This window comes from Lipotes vexillifer, unplaced genomic scaffold (assembly GCF_000442215.2).
Source record: "Lipotes vexillifer unplaced genomic scaffold, Lipotes_vexillifer_v1.1 scaffold1362, whole genome shotgun sequence".
NCBI classification, from domain to species: domain Eukaryota; kingdom Metazoa; phylum Chordata; class Mammalia; order Artiodactyla; family Lipotidae; genus Lipotes; species Lipotes vexillifer.
The window spans coordinates 838,138-862,638 of NW_006777552.1; the positions used below are offsets into that span (position 1 = coordinate 838,138).

Genomic DNA, 24,501 nt, shown 5'->3' on the forward strand with positions numbered 1-24,501 from the left:
AACACTGATTAATATTTCTAACTCTGAGCTTGTAATTCTGTATCTGTAGTTGTCTTCATAACACCAGTGCATGATTGTAATTAACAGCATAGACTCAGGAGAAAGTAGATCATTGTTCCACCACTAGTAGCATCATTTTCCCAGTCATCCAGGCTCACAATTTTCCTATAATACCTATATGTTATTTATCACTAAAATCATAATGATTTTTTTCCTTTGAAAAATCTCATATCTGTCCCTCTTTTTATTTTATTATTTAACACCTTTGTTAACAGGTGATTACTATTTGACTTTTGAAAAAATCAAATTATAAATTTTTACTACAATTAAAAATGAGATATTTGAGTATCTCAACTGAGCCATATATAAAACAGACAAACTAAAACCTTTAAAGGCATATTGGGAAAATTCAGTCTTAGAAATTTTTTTTCAGAGACATCATTTGGTAAAAATAATAAAGCCCCCCATGCCGCATAGGTACTCCAGATATTTCTAGTTGCCTGATCCACTGGCAAAAAGCAAACACTTAACACTTCATTTGTTCATTCAGATCCAGTCTTTTTATTCATTTCTTATTGCTGGAATTTCACACTCATTTCTTTTTTTAAACATCTTTATTGGAGTATAATTGCTTTACAGTGGTGTGTTAGTTTCTGCTTTATAACAAAGTGAATCAGTTATACATATACGAATGTTCCCATATCTCTTCCCTCTTGTGTCTCCCTCCCTCCCACTCTCCCTATCCCACCCCTCTAGGTGGTCACAAAGCACCGAGCTGATCTCCCTGTGCTATGCGGCTGCTTCCCACTAGCTATCTATTTTACGTTTGGTAGTGTATATATGTCCATGCCACTCTCTCACTTTGCCACAGCTTACCCTTCCCCCTCCCCATATCCTCAAGTCCATGCTGTAGTAGGTCTGTGTCTTTATTCCTGTCTTACCCCTAGGTACTTCATGACTTTTTTTTTTTTTTAGATTCCATATATATATATGTGTGTGTGTGTGTTAGCATACGGTATTTTTTTTCTCTTTCTGACTTACTTCACTCTGTATGGCAGACTCTAGGTCTGTCCACCTCAATTTCACAATTTGTATGGAAACACAAAAGACCCCGAATAGCCAAAGCAATCTTGAGAACAAAAAATGGAGCTGGAGGAATCAGGCTCCCTGACTTCAGACTATACTACAAAGCTACAGTAATCAAGACAGTATGGTACTGGCACAAAAACAGAAAGATAGATCAATGGAACAGGATAGAAAGCCCAGAGATAAACCCATGCACATATGGTCACCTTATCTTTGATAAAGGAGGCAGGAATGTACAGTGGAGGAAAGACAGCCTCTTCAATAAGTGGTGCTGGGAAAACTGGACAGCTACATGTAAAAGAATGAAATTAGAACACTCCCTAGCACCATACGCAAAAATAAACTCAAAATGGATTAGAGACCTAAATGTAAGGCCAGGCACTATCAAACTCTTAGAGGAAAACATAGGGAGAATGCTCTATGACATAAATCACAGCAAGATCCTTTTTGACCCACCTCCTAGAGAAATGGAAATAAAAACAAAAATAAACAAATGGGACCTAATGAAACTTAAAAGCTTTTGCACAGCAAAGGAAACCATAAACAACACACTCATTTCTTGTTGGTTGAGTAAACTGGACTATGGTAGAGACAAGCCAACATTTTCTCAGTCCTGCCCTACTACATGTCTAGAGCCTCATCTTAACTGGTGGATCAGCTGCTTTTGACTCTCCTGATTTGTGGCTTAAGACTTTCTGGGTGTTTGCATTAGTAATGGAAGTTGTGGAGGTACTATTGTTGCTGATACTGGGTGTTATCTCCGTGATTTTCTTTATCCTTTTCCTTACTGATCTCTCTAAGGCTGCCTTTCCAGATTAAAGTCCCTGTGAAATCGTAATCTGTGATCCTAATATAGACATTGTCCCACTGGTCTGCCTCTCCTCACACACTTAGTTATCAGTACACTAAGTCACTTCTCCCTCCTTAGGAATGTTGGAATATTGTGTTAGATGCTTAACAGTAAGAATGGTGGTGTTGGTCTTGCCTTTTGAAACATGCATGTGCTTTTCTCTATTCTTATTACTGTGGTAGTTCTGTTGGGAATTGCATGGAGACCTCTATCTGTACTCTTCTTCAACAACCTCAACCACAGCCTCTCCATTTCCTACTGGAAGTTATTCTTTATGGTAGTCCATTGTTCAGTTGCATCTTCTTTGGGGTCATTTCCTATTGATGAAATCGTGTCAATGTGTTATATTAAACCACTTCACTTTTCCCAAAACCTTTGTAGCAATAATCTTCTTGTCCCCACTAGTGGGTGTTACTGTTGTGAGGCTGCCAAGGGTGGTGGGGTGGGGGAGGAGTGGCAGCTGGGTCTCAGCCTCACTACTCGTGTTATGGAGATGGTAGCTCCTCTTAGATTGTGATGCTGGATAGCAGGGCAGCTCATGGCTCTCTGGGGTCTACTCTCCGCTTCCATTACCAGTTAAACTCAGTCTTTCTCTTGTTCACATCCTGTGGCAATCATAGATACACTGCTTGGATCTCCCTTTGAAAAAGAACTTCTTCAGCTTCAGGGAGTGCATTTAGCCGACAGCCTCAGCTGTTAATATCTTCAAGGCTCCATAGTTTTTGAGCTGAAGCCTCGTGTTTCCTGGGAAACCTCCAGCTAGTGACTGAGCATGGTGTGAGTACTAGGCCCAGTGTGGCACTCTGCTAATGGTCAGTCTTTGCTCTGGAGCTCCCTGATGGGTTGGCCAAGACTGTCAGATCTGCATCAAGGTCTGAGGTTTTCTTTGCTCAATCCTGCTTTATGTCCCCTTTCTTTCAGAGGTTTCAGATAGGCATCATGGTCTGAAAGTTTTCCATGACCAGTCCTGTTTCCTTCTCCTTTTATCTTTCACAATAAACCTCTTGTCCTCATAGCTGTCTCAACATCTGCTTCCCAGAGGACCCAACTGACATATACTATTTGTACTGGTTATTTACCTGATTTCTGTCCAAATCAAATTTCAGTGAGCATTATCTGATTTCCCTTTTTTTAATCCTCTTCCTTGAATCCTCTCAGTCTTTTCCAGCTCATCGTTTCCCCACCCCCGACACTTGCTTCTCCTCTAATGTACACTTAATCTGAGTAAATGGCACCGCGAGTTACTCAGTTGCTTTTACATTTGTCTTTCACATTTTAGTCCTTGACCCACTTAGAACTTTTTTGGAGGGAGGGAGAATACTGTGTGAGATAGGGATCAGTCAGTAAAACTGGAGAATTACCATAGTCAGGGATGAATGAGGTCACAGGTAATGAGGGGTCAGATCATGTAGGTCTTTGTTATATGACATTAAAAGGCCTTTGGAAGGACTTTGGCTTTTACTCTTGTGAGATGGGGAGCCACTGGAAAGTTTTGAGCAAAGGAATAATCTGACTTAGTTTTTTACCAGGAATGTTTAGGCTGTTTAGGGCAAATCTGGTAGAAGAGAGAGCAGTTGGGAGAGAATTGCAGTAATTCAAGATCAAGGCCTTGGTGGCTTACAACAAGGTGATCTCCGTGGAACTGGTAAGAAATGACAGTATGTGGGGGTAAAACTCGGGCATCATCATTTTATTTTGTAAAAAATCTCCCTAGGAGTTTCTGGTTCACAGTGAGGGTTGAGTCTATGCTACAGTTTATGAATTTTTACAGGGGTATTTGGAATTTAAGCCACACAGGCTTCTTCCTCATCAGCTTGATTTAGGAGAGAAGAGAAGCATAGTGATAGTAGCAAGTGCTTTTGCATCTGACTGAGGTTCAAATCCGTGTTAGTTATTAGCTGTATAACCATGAGCTTCAGTTTCGTCATTTTAAAAAGGGAGGTAGCTACTTCGTAGGTATGTTTGTTATGTTGAATGAACCAATGTAGATTAAATGAGCCAGTCTCTGACATATATGTGCTCACAAAGTAGTAGCTTAAAGAAAGATCTAGTCTATCATATTGGTAAAAGTATTTTAAATTGATGATGCTCAGTGTTGATAGGGTATAGAGGAATAGGTCCCATTGTTGATGGGAATATAAATGGAGAGCAATTTTCAAATATCTATCAAAATTTCAATCTCCTTAACCCAGTCTGCTTCTAGAAATGTTATTTATGAAAACAGTCACACCTATGTACATATACTCAGTGCAGCATCTTGTAATGGCAAACAATTGGAAACAATTTAAATTACTTCTAGTAAAGGAATAAATTATGATGCATTCCTTTTATGGAATGCTATGAAGTTGTTAAAATTAATGTTGATCTGTCATGGAAAGATTGCCAGTACATATTTTAGCTTTTAAAAAAGCACCAGGGCTTCCCTGGTGGCGCTGTGGTTAAGAATCTGCCTGCCAATGCAGGGGACATATGTTCAATCCCTGGTCCGGGAAGATCCCACATGCTGCAGAGCAGCTAAGCCCGTGCACCACAACTACTGAGCCTGTGCTCTAGAGCCCACGAGCCACAACTACTGAGCCCATGTGCCACAACTACTGAAGCCCACACACCTAGAGCCCGTGCTCCGCAACAAGAGAAGCCACTGCAGTGAGAAGCCCGTGCACCGCAATGAAGAGGAGCCCCCGCTCACCGCAACTAGAGAAAGCCCACATGCAGCAACGAAGATCCAACTCAGCCAAAAATAAATAAATAAATAAATAAAATTTATAACAAAACAAACAAAAAACATAAAAAAGCACCAGTATTAAAGCTGAGAGTATGTACTTAAATCTTCAAAGTTTGAATTTTTAACAAGATTATATTTATTTCTTCTTCAACTTTTTATATGAGCCCATATAGAAAAAATATTGATTGACAGTAACTTCATACATAGACAGTAATATGTATAAAATTATTAGTATTCATATTTTCTTTAAAGATACTGTATGCCTTGTTATTACAATAACATTGTTTTATATACTATATATCTGGATTTTAAAAAGATTTTAAAGAGCTGTAAATTATCCTAAGATAAATTATAGATGCCTCAAAGATTTCATTTAGGAAATACATATGAAAATTCCATATGTTCAGTACTTTATTAGGTAATATTGAAGATGCAGATATATAACAAATAGTTCCCATCCTTACTTGACTAATAATCAAATGGGTGGGTAAGATGAAAACAGATGAAATAAGTGAAAAAAATACACACACAAACATACACACGCAGTACTCATACTCCTATGTGTGTGTGTGTGTGTATATATATATATATATATATATATATATATATATGTTGATCTGTGCGATGACAAGTACATGACAGCATGTGCAATAGTATTTTTTGCAATGTTTATAATAGTAAAAAAAGTTGCACAAACCTAACTGACCATCAATAGGTATTAAATAAGTTGTGATAAACATAATGGAATATTATGTAAAAATGTAAAATATTTAGATCTATAGTTATTAACAGGTAAGATCCACAGTCTATTAGGAGAGGGAAAACAACTTTAATACATAACATATAACGTCTTCTCTGTATAGATGGTAAATACTGGAGTCGTCAAAGAAAGTAAGGAGTGGAATGGATTTAGAGAACATTTTTGATTAGTATTTCCCAAACTTTTTGGACTCAGATTCCTTTTCTTAATAATTTTAAAACAATTTGATCAATTGTACAGTATATGATAATGAAATTTAAAAGTATTTATATCTACATAGTATTAAAAAATTGCTTCATTAATTTTTGTTCTGTGTTCTTCAGAATCACTGTTGGCTCATAGTGAGTTCCTGGTCTTGACAATTGGCAAATTGATTTATGGTCCCATAGATAAAATTCATTCCCTAATCCTGAGAATCTGTGGAAACCCCTTGTAAGGAAAGTAGTATCATAGTTTTGTAAGTTTGTAAATTATAAAATTTTTTTGACAGTGTTTAGGAATACCATAATTTGTGGCATTTTAAAAGTGTATTTTATTCTCACTTAGGCCGAATACATCAAGCAATGGTAACATCTTTAAATGAAGATAATGAAAGTGTAACTGTTGAATGGATAGAAAATGGAGATACAAAAGGCAAAGAGGTATGATCACTGGGTTGAATTTTATTTCTAGTCTTATAGTCAAGATTCTGAATATGAAACAAAACAGAAAACTGTATAGTTTAATATAGTGCATGTATCCTTTATCATTCTTGAAAAACTTTCAAGTGATTAAAAAATTTCACTGATAAAAAGGTAGATTCCTCCTGCATATCTTATGTGATTGGACATATGATCAAGACCACAAAGTACTACCTTAAGAGAGATTCTTTTAAATATATGTGGGTTATAATTCTAGATAATTTAATTTTCAAGGTAATAATGTTCCTTAGGCTGAAATTGTTTAACATTTATTCTCTGTGTATAAATTTATTTGAAAATGAAAGGTTAATTGTCCAAATTCACTCTCAGAATATATGCATTTTATCAAACAGATTGACCTGGAGAGCATCTTTTCACTTAACCCTGACCTTGTACCAGATGAAGAAATTGAGCCCAGTCCAGAGACGCCCCCACCTCCAGCATCCTCAGCCAAAGTAAACAAAATTGTAAAGGTTAGTGATACAAATTCAGAGCAGGGTGTCTGTGTATTTTGGTTTGAAATGGGACTGTGAAGAGTATGTTTAAGTATTTTTTTGCTTTTTAAGAAAAACCTTAATTCTTTCTGCCATCTACATGCGTGTATATACACACATACTTTCAAGGATCGAACAGTTGTCTAATTCACAATTATGACGATCATTACGTAAGATCCTAGAAATTCCATGCCTGATTAGGATTTTTCCTAAGGCTAATTGTTTCTTAGGAGACATGGGTTGAAACCATTTGCTTGCTAATATTTGTTGAGTGAATACATATGATTTTGATAAAAAAAAAAAATGAGTTTCTTATTCATAATAAATTCCCATTTTAGTAGTCTTTTGAAATAGTAATTCTGCTATTTACATTTATTTAAAAAATGGGAAATGACAGATAGTAGTGTAACTATTTCTGTATTATCTGTGAAGAATAATTTATTTATAAATTTTAAAATCATGCTATGCCCCCTAACAGTTTTAGCTTCACAAAAATAAAAGGCACGTGATTTTTATTATTTTAAAAGATAATTCCTCTTCCTCTCTATTGAAATGTCTCTGTGTTAAAACTTTGTATCAGAATACAACTCTTTAAATCACATACTCCCTCACAGTTGTTAAATCTGCAATTCTTTGTGTTCAAAATTCTTAATACATGGACTTTCCTGGTGGCGCAGTGGTTAAGAATTTGCCTGCCAATGCAGGGGACATGGGTTCGAGCCCTGGTCTGCGAAGATCCCACATGCTGTGGGGCAACTAAGCCCTTGCGCCACAACTCCTGAGTTTGCGCTCTAGAGCCCGAGAGCCACAACTACTGAGCCCATATGCCTAGAGCTTGTGCTCTGAAACAAGAGAAGCCACCGCAATGAGAAGCCCACGCACCACAACGAAGAGTAACCCCCACTTGCTGCAACTAGAGAAAACCCGGGTGCATCAACGAAGACTCAATGCAGCCAAAAATAAATAAAATAAGTTAATCAAAAATTCTTACTACATTGTTGATTTTATCTTCTACAAAGATTAATATGACATGACTTTAGCCCTATAGGAACTCACTATTTTGCAGGGAAGACATACATAAGCATCCACATATAATATGATAGAAACTCAACAATATCAACAAAACTGTGCTTTTTAAACCATGCATATGACCATAAGACATTTTCAATTTATATAAATTCAACATATTGAGAGTCACTGCTTACATTCGTTAGTTACCCCTTGTTAGTGGACTGTTTTTCATACTTGGCTTCACAACCTTGAATGATCATCATAGTTTATCCTTCTTGGAATGTAATTAGCAACCTTTGGTGTACATTAGAATCACCTGGAAATTTTTTAGAATATATTGATTCCTAGACCCACTCACAGAGATTCAGTTTTATTTTATCTAAAGGGTGGCCCTGGGATTTCCCTGGTGGCTCAGTGGTTAAGAATCCACCTGCCAATGCAGGGGACATGGGTTCGAGCTCTGGTCCGGGAAGATCCCACATGCCGCGGAGCAGCTAAGCCCATGCGCCACAACTACTGAGCCTACGCTCTAGAGCCCATGAGCCACAACTACTGAGCCCATGTGCCACAACTACTGAAGCCCATGTTGCTAGAGCCTATGCTGTACAACAAGAGAAGCCACTACAATGAGAAGCCCATGCACTGCAGCAAAGAGTAGCCCCCACTCTCTGCAGCTAGAGAAAGCCTGCCCATGCACAGCAATGAAGACCCAATGCAGCCATAAAATAGATAGATAGATAGATAGATAGATAGATAGATAGATAGATAGTTTAAAAAAAAGGGTGGCCCTAGCATCAATATCCTTTTAACAGTACCCATCTGATTTGCGCGTGCAGTTAGCATTGAGACCCACTGCATGATTTGATATCTTTTTTTTAGGTGAATAAAATAAAGTCTTGGTAAATAAATAATAGGACCAAAAACTTGCTGCCCTATCAGTGTTGAAGTCTTTGAAAGTCTAATGAAACCTTTTAGTAAAAACCGACAGTGTGCATTTCATAGTATTTTGATGTTTCAGTTTAACAATGGGCTGTAAGTTGTCTAAAACTAGTATTTTGTTATTTACCCCTGACATCCAGAGATGAAGTGTATTACATGATTTTGGCAGGATAGCATGATGATTAAAAAACACACACTTTAATGAAATTACTTAATCCTTCTTTGCTTCACTTTCCTCATCTGTGAAACCAGAATAGCAATACTAATGATGTCACAGGGTTGTTGTGAAGATTAAATGGATTAATACATATAAGGTCCTTAGAACAGTGCCTGGCTCGTTTTCATTCCTGAATATTTTGGGGCAGTGGCGGGATACTCATATTAAAAAAAAACTTGAATATTGATGGCATTAGTGATAGTTTATCAGAAGATAATTTTAGTTTTTTGTCATTTATTTTTTCCCTTTTTTTCATTTAGTTTTATATTATTGTATGTCTACCCACGTATGTTTAATTAAAGGAAGCTGAGGCCATGTTAGGACAAAGGGGAAGGAGGAGAAGCGCTTAAACATCCCCCCACCCCCCCACCCCGCCTCAGTGGATCTTGCCTAGGATGGCAGTGGTTTAAAGGAGTGTGGGGGGGAGTGACTGGGCGTTGCCAGCGCAGGAGACGATGCCATTTCCAGTTACAACGCAGGGATCACCACAAACACAGCCGCCACAGAAGCACTGTGGCATTACCTCTCCCATCAGCTTAGCAGCCCCCAAGGAGACTGACTCCCTACTTACACACAAACTGTTTGAGACTGAAGCCCTCTAGCATTTTTGAAGAGGAAGAGAAACTTTCTTTTTGAAGAGGAAGAGGACTTTAATTTTGGGAAAATTAAATAACGTGGTAAAAGAGTGGATATGAGAAATCAGTGAAAGCAAGACTCTTCCACGATCTCTCGTTGAAAAGGTTGGTGGAAAAATTTTTACATTTGGATCTTATAGATTAGGAGTACATACAGAAGGTGCCGATATTGTTGCGTTGTGTGTTGCACCAAGACATGTTGATCGAAGTGACTTTTTCACCTCATTCTATAAGTTGAAATTACAGGAAGAAGTACAAGATGTAAGAGCTGTTGAAGAGGCACTTGTACCAGTTATCAAAACTGTGTTTTGATGGGATAGAGATTGATATTTTGTTTGCAAGATTATCACTGCAGACTATTCCAGAAGACTTGGACTTAAGAGATGACAGTCTGCTTAAAAATTTAGATATAGGGCGCATAGGAAGTCTTAACGGTTGCAGGGTAACCGATTAAATTTTGCATCTAATACCAAACATTGACAACTTCAGGTTAACCCTGAGAGCTATCAAACTGTGGGCCAAATGCCACCACATCTATTCCAATATATTAGATTTCCTCGGTGGTGTTTCCTGGGCTATGCTAGTAGCAAGAACTTGCCAGCTTTATCCAAATGCAATAGCATCAACTCTTGTACATAAATTTTCTTGGTATTTTCTAAATGGGAATGGCCAAATCCAGTCCTATTGAAATAGCCTGAAGAATGCAGTCTTAATTTGCCTGTATGGGACCCAAGGGTAAATCCCAGTGATAGGTACCATCTTATGCCTATAATTACACCACCATACCCACAACAGAACTCCACGTACAATGTGTCCGTTTCAACACGGATGGTTGTGGTTGAGGAATTTAAACAAGGTCTTGCTATCACAGATGAAATTTTGCTGAGTAAGGCAGAGTGGTCCAAACTTTTTGAAGCTCCAACTTCTTTCACAAGAACAAGCATTATATTGTACTTTAGCAAGTGCACCAACTGAAAAACAATGCCTAATATGGGTGGGCTTGGTGGAATCAAAAATCTGAATCCTGGGCTTCCCTGGTGGCTCAGTGGTTGAGAGTCCGCCTGCCGATGCAGGGGACACGGGTTCGGGCCCCAGTCTGGGAAGATCCCACATGCTGCGGAGCGGCTAGGCCCATGAGCCATGGCCGCTGAGCCTGCGCATCCAGAGCCTGTGCTCTGCAATGGGAGAGGCCACAACAGTGAGAGGCCCGCGTACTGCAAAAAACAGCAACAACAACAAAAAGTCCGAATCCTGGTTGGAAGTTTGGAGAAGAATGAATTTATTACACTGGCTCATGTGAATCCCCAGTCACTTCCAGCACCCAAAGAAAATCCTGACAAGGAAGAATTTCACACAATGTGGGTGATTGGGTTAGTGTTTAAAAAAACAGAAAACTCTGAAAATCTCAGTGTTAGTCTCACCTACGATATTCAGTCTTTATAGGCAAGCAAGAAACAGCAAGACGTTTGAGGTGGACATGAAAATTGCTGCAATGCATGTAAGAAGAAAGCAATTCTATCAACTACTGCCTAATCATGTGCTTCAGAAAAAGAAAAAGTGTTCAACTAAAGGTGTCAGGTTGACACCTCTGCATGACAGCAGCCTCGACTTGTCTATGGACAGTGATAACAGCATGTCTGTGTCTTCACCTACCAGTGCTACGAAGACCAGTCCATTGAACAGTTCTGGCAGTTCTCAGGGCAGAAGCAGTCCTGCTCCAGCTGTAACAGCAGCATCTATGACCAACATACAGGCTACTGAAGTTTCTGTGCCACAGGTAAATTCCAGTGAAAGCTCAGGGGGTATATCAAGTGAAAGCATTCCTCAGACTGCCACACAACCAGCCATTTCTTCACCACCAAAGCCTACGGTCTCCAGAGCTGTTTCTTCAACACGTCTGATAAACCCACCACCAAGACCTTCAGGAAATGCAGCAACAAAGATACCTAATCCTATAGTAGGAGTCAAGAAGACATTCTCACCTCATAAAGAAGAGAGTCCCAAGAAAACCAAAACAGAAGAGGATGAGACAAGTGAAGATGCTGTCTTGATTTGAGTGGGCATGATAAAACAAACAAAGGAAGAACTTGATACAGAGACAAGTACAACTCAATCAGAAACCATTCAGATTGGGCTTCCCTGGTGGCGCAGTGGTTAAGAATCTGCCTGCCAATGCAGGGGACACCGATTCGAGCCCTGGTCTGGGAAGATCCCACATGCACGGAGCAACTAAGCCCATGCGCCACAACTACTGAGCCTGCATGGTAGAGCCCACGAGCAACTACTAAAGCCTGTGTACCTAGAGCCTGTGCTCCGCAACAAGAGAAGCCACCACAATGAGAAGCCCACGCACTGCAACGAAGAGTAGCCCCCGCTCACTGCAAGTAGAGAAAGCCTGTGCACAGCAACAAAGACCCAAGGCAACCAAAAATAAAAAAATAAATTTATTTAAAAAAAAAAAAAAAAGGAAACCATTCAGACAGCGGCTTTTCTGTTGGCCTCTCAGAAAACATCCAGTACAGACCTTTCTGATAGCCCTGCTCTCTCTGCAAATCCTATTCCTGTTATCAGGAATTCAATAAAACTGAGATTGAATCAGTAAAAACAACCTCAGGGGTCCATAAACAATATCTGCCAACTCAACCTGTTGTCTTCAAATGCTAAGAAAGGAGAATGGAGGGTACAAGACTAGACATGACTGAAAATGGATTTAGGTTTTTTTTGTGACCTCCCTTACTGGGCTAATCAGCACTTGATTGGAAGTCCAGGTTAGTATGTGAAGCCAGGAGTACTGTGATTATTGTGTTAGCAACAGTTGCATTAACTATTTCAAAAAATTACTGCCTTTAAAAAAACAAAAAAACTCAAGCTGTATTTGTATTCATGTGGACTGAGTTTATGTTTGCTGCATTGTTTGGAAAATTTGCAATACAAGCTGGCATAAGAATTCCTCATTCTGATGATGCACTTTTATGTATTTTTTTTATTAGAAAGTAGAACTAATTTTAGATTTTCAGCTTGATAGATTTTCATTTTTTCCTGAAGAATTTCCTTTACCATTATTTTTCAAATTGGATGCCATTGTGCAGTGGTGTACTGTTGTACTTCAGAGAAAGGATAAGAGTACATCTAGTTCAGTCCCTATGAGGTAGCTGTAACCTTTAAAAATGAAATGTCGACTCTAGGGTATATATTTGACATTGAAAGAATAATTAGGAGATACTTCATTTTGATGGGGTCATGATTAAGAAATGCTATATTGGTTTTATTTATAGAATTGTTTAGAGTGCATCCAAATCAGTGATCAGCCAGCGAATATTTTTCTTTGAGCTTGTCAAAGCTCCACATTCTTTTGCCTTCAGTGTCTTGTCTTTGAAACAAAGGTTTTGCTCCCTCCGCGTTCTTTTTCTTTTCCCCTTTTTGCTTGTATGCATAAGGTAGGACTTCTTTCATAAAAAACAAAATGCCAGTATTTTCTTAAGCCATGATGTGAAAGCATGACCCTGTGGCCACATGGCACAGAACACTAAATTTTGGTCCCATGGCTGAAGTTTTAGGGTGACTAAAAATAATGCCTGTGAAACATGATATCTATCTTGGATGGCCATTTGATCTCTAAATATGAGGAATTTTATACGCTCCACAAAACTCCTGTCTATAGTAAAGTTGATTTTCAATTTTAAACATGTGGGCAAAAAGGCATTTTCTCCAAGAATTTTAAACAAATTTTTATTTTTAAATGGTCGACTAAAATTTGTCAGTAAATTTTACATGTAGAAACGTTTAAAAATCATTTCTAGCAAGCACTTGACATCTAGTCAGCTCTCTACTCCTTTTTTCATTTTGTTTTATCCTATCAATAAATAATTCCACATAAGTAAGCAGCAGTGCATTCATCTTTACAGAATATGAGGGATGCCAGATGTTGATAAGCTTAGTTATTCTTTCTTAATCTGGACAAAGCAAACCTAACATTTTTCTGATGAGCATGTTTTATGAATCCTCCATTGTGTTCCATTCTATCACATATACATTTTCCATGTTAAACTGTAATTACTTAAACTCTTCCCCTATCCTTCTAAATTAATTTTCCAAAATTGGAGTGTAGTCTTTTCCCCCTTAGACTATGCATTAATTGAGGCTTTCTTTTCACCATACTTTGTAATGTCTAGTATACAGTACTTCTACGTCCCACATCTTTGCTCTGCACAGTCACCTTGCCCTTCCTCCTACCACCTAAGAAGAAAAGATGGTCAGACTAACAGGTGAAGTCTACAAGGTGTCTGTGTGTTCTGTGTAGCTTCAGAGTTAGATTGAAATTGCCAGGTACAGATTTAGTCTTGTCATTTTGTTCACACATTGGGGAAAAAGAATTCAGTTTATTAAACATTTCATGTAACCGCACCCAAGTTTTGCCAAGCTGGGAACTTGGACCTTTTCTGTGTAGTGACTTTTTAATTCTAGTTTACATAACCTGGAGATCAGACTGTTGGTTTCGCATGATGTATGTAGTGTCTCATGACTGGAGTTTGCCTTGTTTTATAGTATCTGTACTCTTTGTATTTTTCAAGAGCTATTTTGTGAGCAGATGATGTATTTCTCCATTGAAACCACAATAAAAAATAAAAAACAGCAAAAAATAAATAAAGGAAGCTGATTATGATAGACATATATATGAGGAGTAAAGAGAAAGTAAAATGAACATTTTCTTTTCTGTAGAATCGACGGACTGTGGCTTCTATTAAGAATGATCCTCCTCCAAGAGATAATAGAGGTAAAAATTTACCTATTAATTTTGCCTATTGCCCTGACAAGGTAAATCAAAAGTAAATATTACCCTTGACGTTATTATTCATTTAAACTTTACATGGCTAATTTTAAGATTGATATCGTCTTGATTTCCCAACACAATAATGTCAATGATATAAAAAAATGATGTATAAAGGTATGTGATGAATGTGAAACTCCATGATATATGCCATTTTGAGGCATCTTATTTACCCAATAATTTTTCAGATTTGAGGAGAGTATTATGAGAAAGAAAGGAATGGGGAAGTAGTTAATTGATTTCACAAGGGTAAATTTAGTCATTGTGATATTTTTACATTATTTTCTGGCTAACAAACTTTCAAAAAATGTCATGGGTAACTTTGAAGACAAGTCGAACAGGTATCAATTGCAGTTAATTTCAGGTCTCTCATATGTTTTCAGCTAGGTGATATAAAGCACAGTTAATTTCTTTTCTACTGTTTAGCAGTTCAGAATGGTCCTTTCTCATAGTGATGTTTCCTCTGTATGTATGGATGCTGAGGCAGGACAGGTGTAGGTATTAGAGGAAAGATTGGAGGTAGAGGGAAAGTCCTGCACTTTCAGCACTATTCTTTGAGTCTTGTGAAAATTTGTATTTCTTTGTAAAATGTGATATTTATATTTAACCTAATATTGATTTTTCCACTTTTGTAACATCCACAGTGGGAAATTCTCTGTTGAGGATTTGCATATTTGACAAGCAAAGAGTGGGATTTAGAACAAAAGGAGGGTTGCAGGACTTTTACGTTTTTACTTGCTGTATTTCTGAATTGTGTACGTTTTTCAAAATGAGAATGTGTATAAAACCTGTATTCTGCACACTTTTTAAAAATTATTATTTAAAATCAAGCTTGGCTTTGTTTTTTATAAATTATTCAGATTGAATTTTATTTGTTGAACAGAATTATTACATATATTTTGAAATTCTGTTTCACTTTCAGTGGTTGGTTCTGCACGTGCGCGGCCTAGTCAACTTCCTGAACAGTCTTCCTCTGCACAACAGAATGGTAGTGTTTCAGATATATCTCCAGTTCAAGCTGCAAAAAAGGAATTTGGACCCCCTTGTATGTAAATCATGTATCAAGGATTCAGTCATTTTAGGCATACATGTATTTTCTCTTGGTCAACTTTATAAGTCCCCAAATTGCAAACTTAATTGCAGATTTTATTTTTACCATTGTGGAAAATTTTTTTTGTGGTTAGTTTAGTCTGTTAATTGGGTTTTTAAATGTATATTTTGGAGGAAACAATTTATAAATATAAAACTATAACAATGTTTCATTTGCTTTGAATTTAAAATTATGGCCAGATAATTTCGACAGATGTTATAAAAGAAATTCTTATGCTTCTTGATCCTTTCCAATTCAAAGATCTTTGATTCTAAACCAAGAGATGACATGTATCAATATGTTAGAGTCGTTTTTCATGGCTCTTATTTGTATATTGTCCTGTTCCTAGCTTTGTTAGAGCAGCTCATAAGTAAAGTTCACATATTTGTCATAGGCATGTTTTGTCACTGTGTACCTTTTTTTGGTGTGTGTGGTAAAATTTCATACATAAAATTTTTGTGTATAAGTATGGTACTCTAAAAAGAAAACAAGGCTTCTACAGCTCATCTGTTTCTTCCAGCACGTAGAAAATCTAATTGTGTGAAAGAAGTAGAGAAATTGCAAGAAAAACGGGAAAAAAGGAGACTACAACAGCAAGAACTTAGAGAAAAAAGAGCCCAGGTTTGTAACAGAAACATATTTTGTTTATGCACCAACCAAAGATTAGACTGTGTCAGTGAAAGTGATTGGCTTATGAAAAAATAATTGAAGCATTCATTTAAAGATTTCAATATAGTTCCTTAAATTGATATTGAGGAATAATATAAACTCTTGGGGAAATAAGTTATCGTAACAGATTTTTTACTACATAAACTTTTCAAGTTTTAGTGGGTATGTGTTAGTCCTAAAGCTTGTTCCATTTTGAATAGTAAGCCATTGTGTCACAGAATTCTAATGGATGTATAACATTGAGAATAATAGGATTTTGGCTTTTTAAAAAGGACTAAAAATACATTCAGAAAAACATCAAGTTAAAGTATATGGTTATACTATCCATTTTATTGTTTTTCCATGGTTAATAAGTTCAGCATATCACAATGAAAGGGTGGAAATTCGTTGTGTGTTGATTTATACTACATGTTGAGAGTATCTCTGATGTGCCCCTCTTCTCACATTTCCTTTAGATAGTAGCAAAACTTTACTAGCAATGGAAAAGTTGCTTAGAAGACTGGTCTTTTATCTCTCTACAGGTCTTCACATATTAGAAATTATGCTATTGTACAAATAATTCCTCCATTGTGCTTGTATTGTATCTGTTATATTCTCAGAACTTGTTTCCTGTAATAAAATACCAGGATTGTTTCCTTATTTAGGAGTATGTTCAAATGCCCTTAATCATAAAGATGTTGTGTTGTGGAATTGTGGAATCAGTATAATATTCAACCTGAATAAATCAACTTATATCTGAAATGACCTGAGAATGACCAGTTGGGTTTTGAAATGAATAATGCTTGTATCTACTGATACTTAGTACAGATGCCACCTGGTGTTTCCTGTGGGTACTTCATAATATTTTTACATCCTTTGTGACCTCTTCTTTACATTCTGCTTCTCAGTTGACATAGTTGGTGTTATTTCTCAAAAGGTTAATTGACAGTATGTTACATTAACAGTTTTGAAATTTAGCTGTACTCAAAGCAAATCTGCATATAGTATATGGGAAAAAGAACCTGACCTAAAATGTTTAACAATTTATACTCATAGCTAGGAGAGGCTGTTAACTGTTGCTATTTGTATCTTAATCTGAATTTTCTCAGTTTTGAAGCAAAATAGTAAATTGCAGTTAGCATGCAGTAGTTTGAATTTTAAAGATTTAAAAAATTATCTTGGCTTTTGATTCCTTTAAATTCTATGTCCTATTGATTTGGGGCTGTATTATACCATGCCTTAGTTTTTTTTAGAGAGTCATTAATAATAGGAAATGAACATAAATGAATCCATAGTTCTACTTTGCTGAAACACTGAATTAGGAATTGGGAAGAAGAATCTGATTAAATGCATTTTTCTAAGAATTTCGGCGTTTCTGGAGTTCTTTATTGATGTTTACGATGAGCACTGTTTTTGTTTTGCTCAGTTTTCTAGGAGAATTAAGGTATACGTATAACATATTTGAAATAGGTCAAAGGTGGTTTTAATAAGGAGTATTTTGTTTGGAGTTAACAGAATGCATGTAGACTAACAGAATTGTGTTTTTTTTTGTTTTTTTTTTTTTTTTGGTACGCGGGCCTCTCACTGTTGTCGCCTCTCCCGTTGCGGAGCATAGGCTCCAGACGCGCAGGCTCAGCGGCCATGGCTCACAGGCCCAGCCGCTCCGCGGCATGTGGGATCCTCCCGGACCGTGGCACGAACCCGCGTCCCCTGCATCGGCAGGCGGACTCTCAACCACTGCGCCACCAGGGAAGCCCCAGAATTGTGTTTTTTAATATGAAAGTGATTCCTAGGCATACTGTTAATCTTGAACTCTGAAACTATATCACATCTCAGGTTTGATTTTGGGCTTGGCTGTTATAGATGATACAACCTATTTAATTTTCAAACCGTATATAGCATAAACGCAACAAATACTACATTATTGTAATTATAATAAATGATGAATTCTCTGTCTTCTTACAGGATGTTGATGCTACAAACCCAAATTATGAAATTATGTGTATGATCAGAGACTTTAGAGGAAGTTTGGATTATAGACCATTAACAACAGCAGATCCTGTAAGATTCTTTATTAACAGTTGCTCTGGAACTTTTTATGCTGTAAATAAAAACATGTTTGATACCCCCTAAGTTAATACTGTATTTAGTTCTGTAATTTTTTCTCTCTTTATGGGTGCTCCTTCTCCATATTTTAAGAAGATCAAGAAACCATTGGGAATTCCCTGGCGGTCCAGTGGTTAGGACTCTGAGCTCTTACTGCCAAAGGCCCGGGTTCAGTCGCTGGTCTGGGAACTAAGATCCCACAAACCATGTGATGCATCCAAAAAAAGAAAGAAAGAAACCACTCACACTTACCCTTATTTTCTCATTATTTCCCATAATTTGATACGTTAGACATGCATCTCACAAAGATAATCCACTTCAAAGCAAGCCTCTGTGTCCTTGGTAGGACAGAGCAACAGTCAAGGATGATGTCAGAAGACCCACTTTCCTTTCTGACCATCACTTATACTTTTATCTCAATTCCAAGTTTGTTTCCTCTTGGCTTGGGCTGTAGATCCCACCATCATTCCAACTTACTACTAATTTATTTTAAAATAAATGTTACTCTGGCTTTTAACAATAAGTGATGGTTGTTGAGGACTGCTGTAAACCAGAAATCTAGTGCTTGAAGAATGTTCTGTCTTATGCACCTCCTTTCCTATTGAAGAATGGGAATTTATTGGACAGGGAATACTTTTGTGAGTAATTTGTATTTATGAAAAATAATCCATCTGACCTAGTGTATACAGAATGTATTGGGTACACAAAATACATCTGACCTAGTGTATACAGAATGTAGTGGATGCACAAAATACATATAATACACCTGTGTTAAGGCAGGTGTATTATATATGATTTAATAGAGTAGTTCATAACATTTGCATCTCATATATTTTACTCCTTGCTACCCTTTCATTTGTTTAACCTACATCTGAGCTCATACTTTATGACAGTGACTGGAAAACTTTTTCTGAAAAGGGCCTGATATTTTTGGCTTTGAACCATATGGTCTTTGTTACAACTACTCAATTCTGCCTTTGTAGTATGAAAAGCAGCCATAGACAATACATAAATGAATAGGTATGGCTGTTTCAGTAAAACTTTACAAAAGTGGGTAGTGGCTTGGATTAGGCTTTCAGGTCGTACTTTGCCAATTCCTGCTTTATACTAAATATCAGTAGAAGGCAAGTATTGGGAACATTAATTTTATGAAAAAATTTAATGTCTAAGAATTGGCATATTATAAAATGGTTCAAATTATTTTGGCCAATAATCTTCTGAGAACTGTGTTTCTTGTCTACAGCTAGTTATCTTTGCCTATAATTTTCCCTATAATCAATCTGAAAATATGCCACTTGGTAGGAAATTTTACTTTTGTTGTGTACAGCACATCTTGAAGTGAATAAGGTAGTTTCTTAATGTGAACCTATTGCTACTAAGAGTGGTGGTGTCCTCTACAAAGTTATTTCCCAGTGGTTTACCAAATGACAAAATAAGCGAGTTTCCATTATACTTAGAATTTTTGAAATAATTGTGTCTGATGGCTATTAAAATTTCTTCAAGCTAATTTGTTTTTTAAGCTTACTTATCCTATTTATGCTATGCATAAATTTCTAAAACCTTGGGAGGAAATATTACATAATTAACTTTTCAGTGTTTTATATACCACTGATAATCACTGGAAAAAATATTTTATTTTTAGATTGATGAACATAGGATATGTGTTTGTGTAAGAAAACGACCACTCAATAAAAAAGGTATGCTTATTGAGTTCTAATCAAGGGTTCATTTTTGTCCTGTTTGCAATTTATTTTGATAATAGCAGAAATCAGATTGGTTTGGAAGAGTTAAATGTAAATCATTTCATTTGTACATAACCATTATGCAGATTTCTGTGGTTAGGTCTGTTGATGTGTTACTGTTCTAAGAATCTTTGCCATTCCTGGCTTTACAGAAATCTTGATTTTATTTATTTATTTTTTTTAGTTTGTTGTTGAAATATTCTGTTTACTTGAATGGCATATTTATGGGATATTTATATTTACAGAACTTACTACTTTTATCGAAATTCTTACTACTTAAAATAATTTTTGTGCATTAATTCAAATACTGTGAAAATTACTGGGCACTGATTTTCATTTATTCTTTTAGAAACTCAAATGAAAGATCTTGATGTAATCACAATCCCTAGTAAAGATGTTGTGATGGTACATGAACCAAAACAAAAAGTAGATTTAACAAGGTACCTAGAAAACCAAACATTTCGTTTTGATTATGCCTTTGATGACTCCGCTCCTAATGAAATGGTTTACAGGTAGGTAAATTTGTTTTAAATCAGAATTTTGTTCTTATACTGTGTGTTTACCACCACCACTGAAACTTATGTTGATCTTGGCATATCTCTCCAGAGGTGTAATATCCTTTTCTTTCCCCCTGAGTTTAAACAAATAAGAATATTTAATAAACATGATAATGAATTTTAACACTTGTTTTCTTTAATGCTCCCCAAATCAGTTTTCATTAATGATTAACTTTATACACTCTATAACATACTATATGTATGGATAAGAAATTTCTAGGAAACATTTTCTGTACCTCTAGAGATGGGATGTGGCTATTTTTTACTTTTTGATCTCTGCAGTAGTGAAGAAATTTGAAATAACTGTTATACATCCGTCACTTATTTGTCTAAATCTTTATTTAGCACATATGGCCACTTAAGGAAAAAAAAGTTCTGTAAATCTACTTGCATTTCCCTAGTTTTATCACTTCTAAGCTTTGGAATAGTTTTAGTACATGAAATTCTTGCATGTTCACATGTTCAACTTACAAACAACTCAAACTTACATGTATTGTGCATTGATATCCCACATTTTTATCCAAATTTAGATTCTTGTACATAGTTTGTAAACATTTACGTCTTATTATTTAATAGGTCAGTTTTAGCAGCATTGTTATTTCAGTCTATATTAAATTGTCTTGACAGTTACTTGAATGCTATGTTTCATTGCCCTTTTATTTTATAAATTTGACTGGAAAACAAAGTTAAAGGGTTAATAAGAATCCTAAGAATTGAAGATGTTATAAATGAGATAAGACCAACTCCACTGGTCTTAAGCCAGTAAACTGGGAGTTCAGCTGTAAAGAAAGAGGAAAAAACTAAAGAACATGTGAATGCTAGATAGAGGTATTGTGAAAAATTTGTTTTGAAAGGGAATTATAAATTGTGTATTTTTTACTTTTTTGAGAACTGAGTCCTGTCCTCCCCCCTCACTCCCTTCTCTGCTTCCATTCCTGTCTCATAAAATATGTCTGTCTGACTTTTGTAATCATTTTCAAGAAATCACTATAAATAAAAGTATGTTTCTGTGTATGTGCTAGATTTAGTAAACATTTTGTGTTTCACCCTGTATTTATGCTTCTTAATTTTACCAATATTGATTCTCTCCCCTTTCTCTTATCCTTAACTTTTATGGACTGAGAAGTTAGGCTTGTTTTTTTTTTTTTGTCTGATCACTCTTCAGACTCATTTCCAGTTCTTTTTGATTAGAACATTTTCCTGCTCCTTTTGTTCTGTACTTTCTCCAGTTTTGCCTTAAAAAAAAAATCAATAGAGCTGTATAAAGTGTTCTACATATATTCTTTTGAAGACTGTGTAAAAAGTAGATTTGTTTTCTATCATGCTTTTAGGGCTCTGCTCAATGAAGTATTTTTTTGTCCCTCCCTACCTTTTTATTTTAACTCCAGCAATGATTATACCAATACATAATATTTGGGCATCCTTTTCCTGAATCAAGACTGTCAACTCAGAATTCATTGTCTTATAAGCATAATTTATATTTACTTACTCACATTCAAGGAAATTTTACCACTTTTATACTTGTTTAGATAATGTTTTTGTACTTTTTTCCCCTCTAGCTTTTCTTGATTCTGTTTCTGTTGAAACCATTGATACTTTTTTTGGGTTGGGTTGGGGTTTTTAGTTTTGGTTTTGGTTTTCATATCTGTCCTACTTGTCTGGCTGATATTACCGTATTTTGTTGTTTTTTTTAGAACTTTCCTACTGTCTTCTATATATTATGTCTTTAGCTCAGTTACTATCAGGTTTTTTTCCCTGTCCATTATTCTTGTGACCCTTGTTTATTTCGGAATTATTGCTTGAAAATACGCTTTAAAGAGCTTTAAGCAATTCTAGGACATGGGTATTTAAAATTTTAAATCAGTGGTCAATTGTGGCCTCGCAGTTGATCCCACTGATTTGTTAAAAATCTTGGTATAAGCTTTGCTTATAATAACACTTGATATTAGTTTTATTGTTTATTTGTTTAATTTAAATATTAACTGTATGTTCCGACTGGTACATTTTATTTTTAAGATTTACAGCTAGACCACTAGTGGAAACTATATTTGAAAGGGGAATGGCTACATGCTTTGCTTATGGGCAGACTGGAAGTGGAAAGACTCATGTAAGTAATTCATTACAGTTACATCCTGGTATGAAGCCAGTTTATTTTCCTTATAGCTTAATTCTAAGACCTAAATTCTATTTTCTTTTTAACATATAGACGATGGGAGGTGACTTTTCAGGAAAGAACCAAGACTGTTCTAAAGGAATTTATGCATTAGCAGGTAACTCCCCTTTTTGCATATTATTTATAATATTCTTCTTGAATATTATTCAGGTGGCTTGGAAATAAGATTTGGAAGTACTGTCCAGAATTTTAAGGGTAACTAATGCTATACTTACTATATATTATGTCAGTTTTAGATTAGTGGACTGTTTTGAAAAGAACTGTGCTTTGGGGGCAAAAATCTTGATTATGTTTGTGTTGTAATCTGGCACATTGTTGGAGCTTAGCGTTTGTTGTTGAATAACTGCTTTGTGAAAAGTTTCCATTTGGTATGATTATGAAGGTAACCTTATTATGACCGCCTATAATTTTATGCTATTTATAAAGATAAGTGGTAGCATTCTCTTCTTGAATATGAAGGAGAGTGGCCTCTAAACTTTAAATGTAGAAAAACTATTACTACTATTTCTTTTGGAAAATTAATATCCACTTTAATCTTCATTTTTCTTATTGATACTATCATTCTAGGTAAACATTAGTTGATTTGAATTGCTTTTTAGAAACAGAAAATTTGAATTGCTTTTTAAAAACAATATTTGTTGCATCTTAATAAATTTTCTCCATATGCAATTATTGACAGCTCGAGATGTTTTTTTAATGCTAAAGAAGCCAAACTATAAGAAGTTAGAACTTCAAGTGTATGCAACCTTTTTTGAAATTTATAGTGGTAAGGTAAGTGGAAACTTAAAAATTTTATTTTAGTTTTTTAAATTATGGTTAAAAATGCATAACATAAAATTTACCATTCTAACCATTTTTAAGCATAGAAGTTCAGCAATATTCACATTGTTGGGCAGTCATTGCCACCACATAATTGTTACATGTATTTGGAATATTATGTTAAAGTTCTGTGATGAGATTTTTTAAAATTCCCTTTGAAACTCTTTAACTTCAGTATCGATCATTATTATTCTAATAACATTATTACTAGAATTCTCTGAAATAATTTTCGGACTCTGAATGACTCATTTTTATAGAACTATTCTTTTTTTATTTTTAAAGCTAGCTTTCTTTCTTTTTTTTTTTTTAGGTTTTTGACTTGCTAAACAGGAAAACAAAATTAAGAGTGCTCGAAGATGGAAAACAGCAGGTTCAAGTGGTGGGATTACAGGAACGGGAGGTCAAATGTGTTGAAGATGTACTGAAACTCATTGACATAGGCAACAGTTGCAGGTAGCTCTCATTTTAATTAAGAAAGCGAAACAGTTTCATGATCAGTTTTAGATACTTTGGGTATAACAAAAGCAAAGCAAGGATGTTATTCAGTGCATTTTGGACATAAAAATCAATATTCATAAAAACTTTTGAAGTATGCCAGATTAAATTGTATTAATCTGGTTATGTTTGTGTTGTTAATTCAAAATGTCTCTTTTGTATTTAAATAATAAAAACTCAATAGTTTTTTCTTTTTTTAATGAAAATATTGTGGTTTGCACATATAAATTGAACTTTTTACATATCAGAATGTTTTTAATTACATTGTAGAACATCCGGTCAAACATCTGCAAATGCACATTCATCTCGGAGCCATGCAGTGTTTCAGATTATTCTTAGAAGGAAAGGAAAACTACATGGCAAATTTTCTCTCATCGATTTGGCTGGAAATGAAAGAGGAGCTGATACTTCCAGTGCAGATAGGCAAACTAGGCTTGAAGGTGCTGAAATTAATAAAAGCCTTTTAGCACTCAAGGTAAATAAAGTGTACTTAATTGTGAAAAGTCTTTTACTTTTGACTTCATTTTTGTTTACTCAGTTACAAAATTATAGTATTTGTTTTTTCTAATAAGAGAGGTATCAAAATTTGTTTATGTTTGCAGTTATAGATTTATATTGTACCCAGAAATTTTCTTTACACATATTA

The 24,501-nt window shown here is 35.6% G+C and overlaps 1 protein-coding gene and 1 pseudogene across 4 annotated transcripts in view; both read left to right on the top strand.

The window, feature by feature from the left end:
* Positions 1–24,501, top strand: part of KIF2A (kinesin family member 2A) — a 69,618-nt gene that overhangs the window by 28,906 nt on the left and 16,211 nt on the right. For 2 of the 4 annotated variants that reach the window (XM_007451167.1, XM_007451168.1), the window contains exons 2-14: positions 5,968–6,062; positions 6,455–6,574; positions 14,117–14,171; positions 15,148–15,270; positions 15,836–15,936; positions 17,929–18,024; positions 19,712–19,766; positions 20,161–20,323; positions 22,385–22,475; positions 22,575–22,638; positions 23,221–23,312; positions 23,671–23,813; positions 24,126–24,330. In XM_007451167.1, the coding sequence (XP_007451229.1) occupies positions 5,968–6,062; positions 6,455–6,574; positions 14,117–14,171; positions 15,148–15,270; positions 15,836–15,936; positions 17,929–18,024; positions 19,712–19,766; positions 20,161–20,323; positions 22,385–22,475; positions 22,575–22,638; positions 23,221–23,312; positions 23,671–23,813; positions 24,126–24,330 (1,403 nt within the window). Of the gene's footprint in view, positions 1–5,967; positions 6,063–6,454; positions 6,575–14,116; positions 14,172–15,147; positions 15,271–15,817; positions 15,937–17,928; positions 18,025–19,711; positions 19,767–20,160; positions 20,324–22,384; positions 22,476–22,574; positions 22,639–23,220; positions 23,313–23,670; positions 23,814–24,125; positions 24,331–24,501 lie in introns of those variants that run through there. The other 2 variants (XM_007451169.1, XM_007451170.1) reach the window with 2 other exon arrangements.
* Positions 9,191–11,999, top strand: LOC103073008 (poly(A) polymerase alpha-like; annotated as a pseudogene).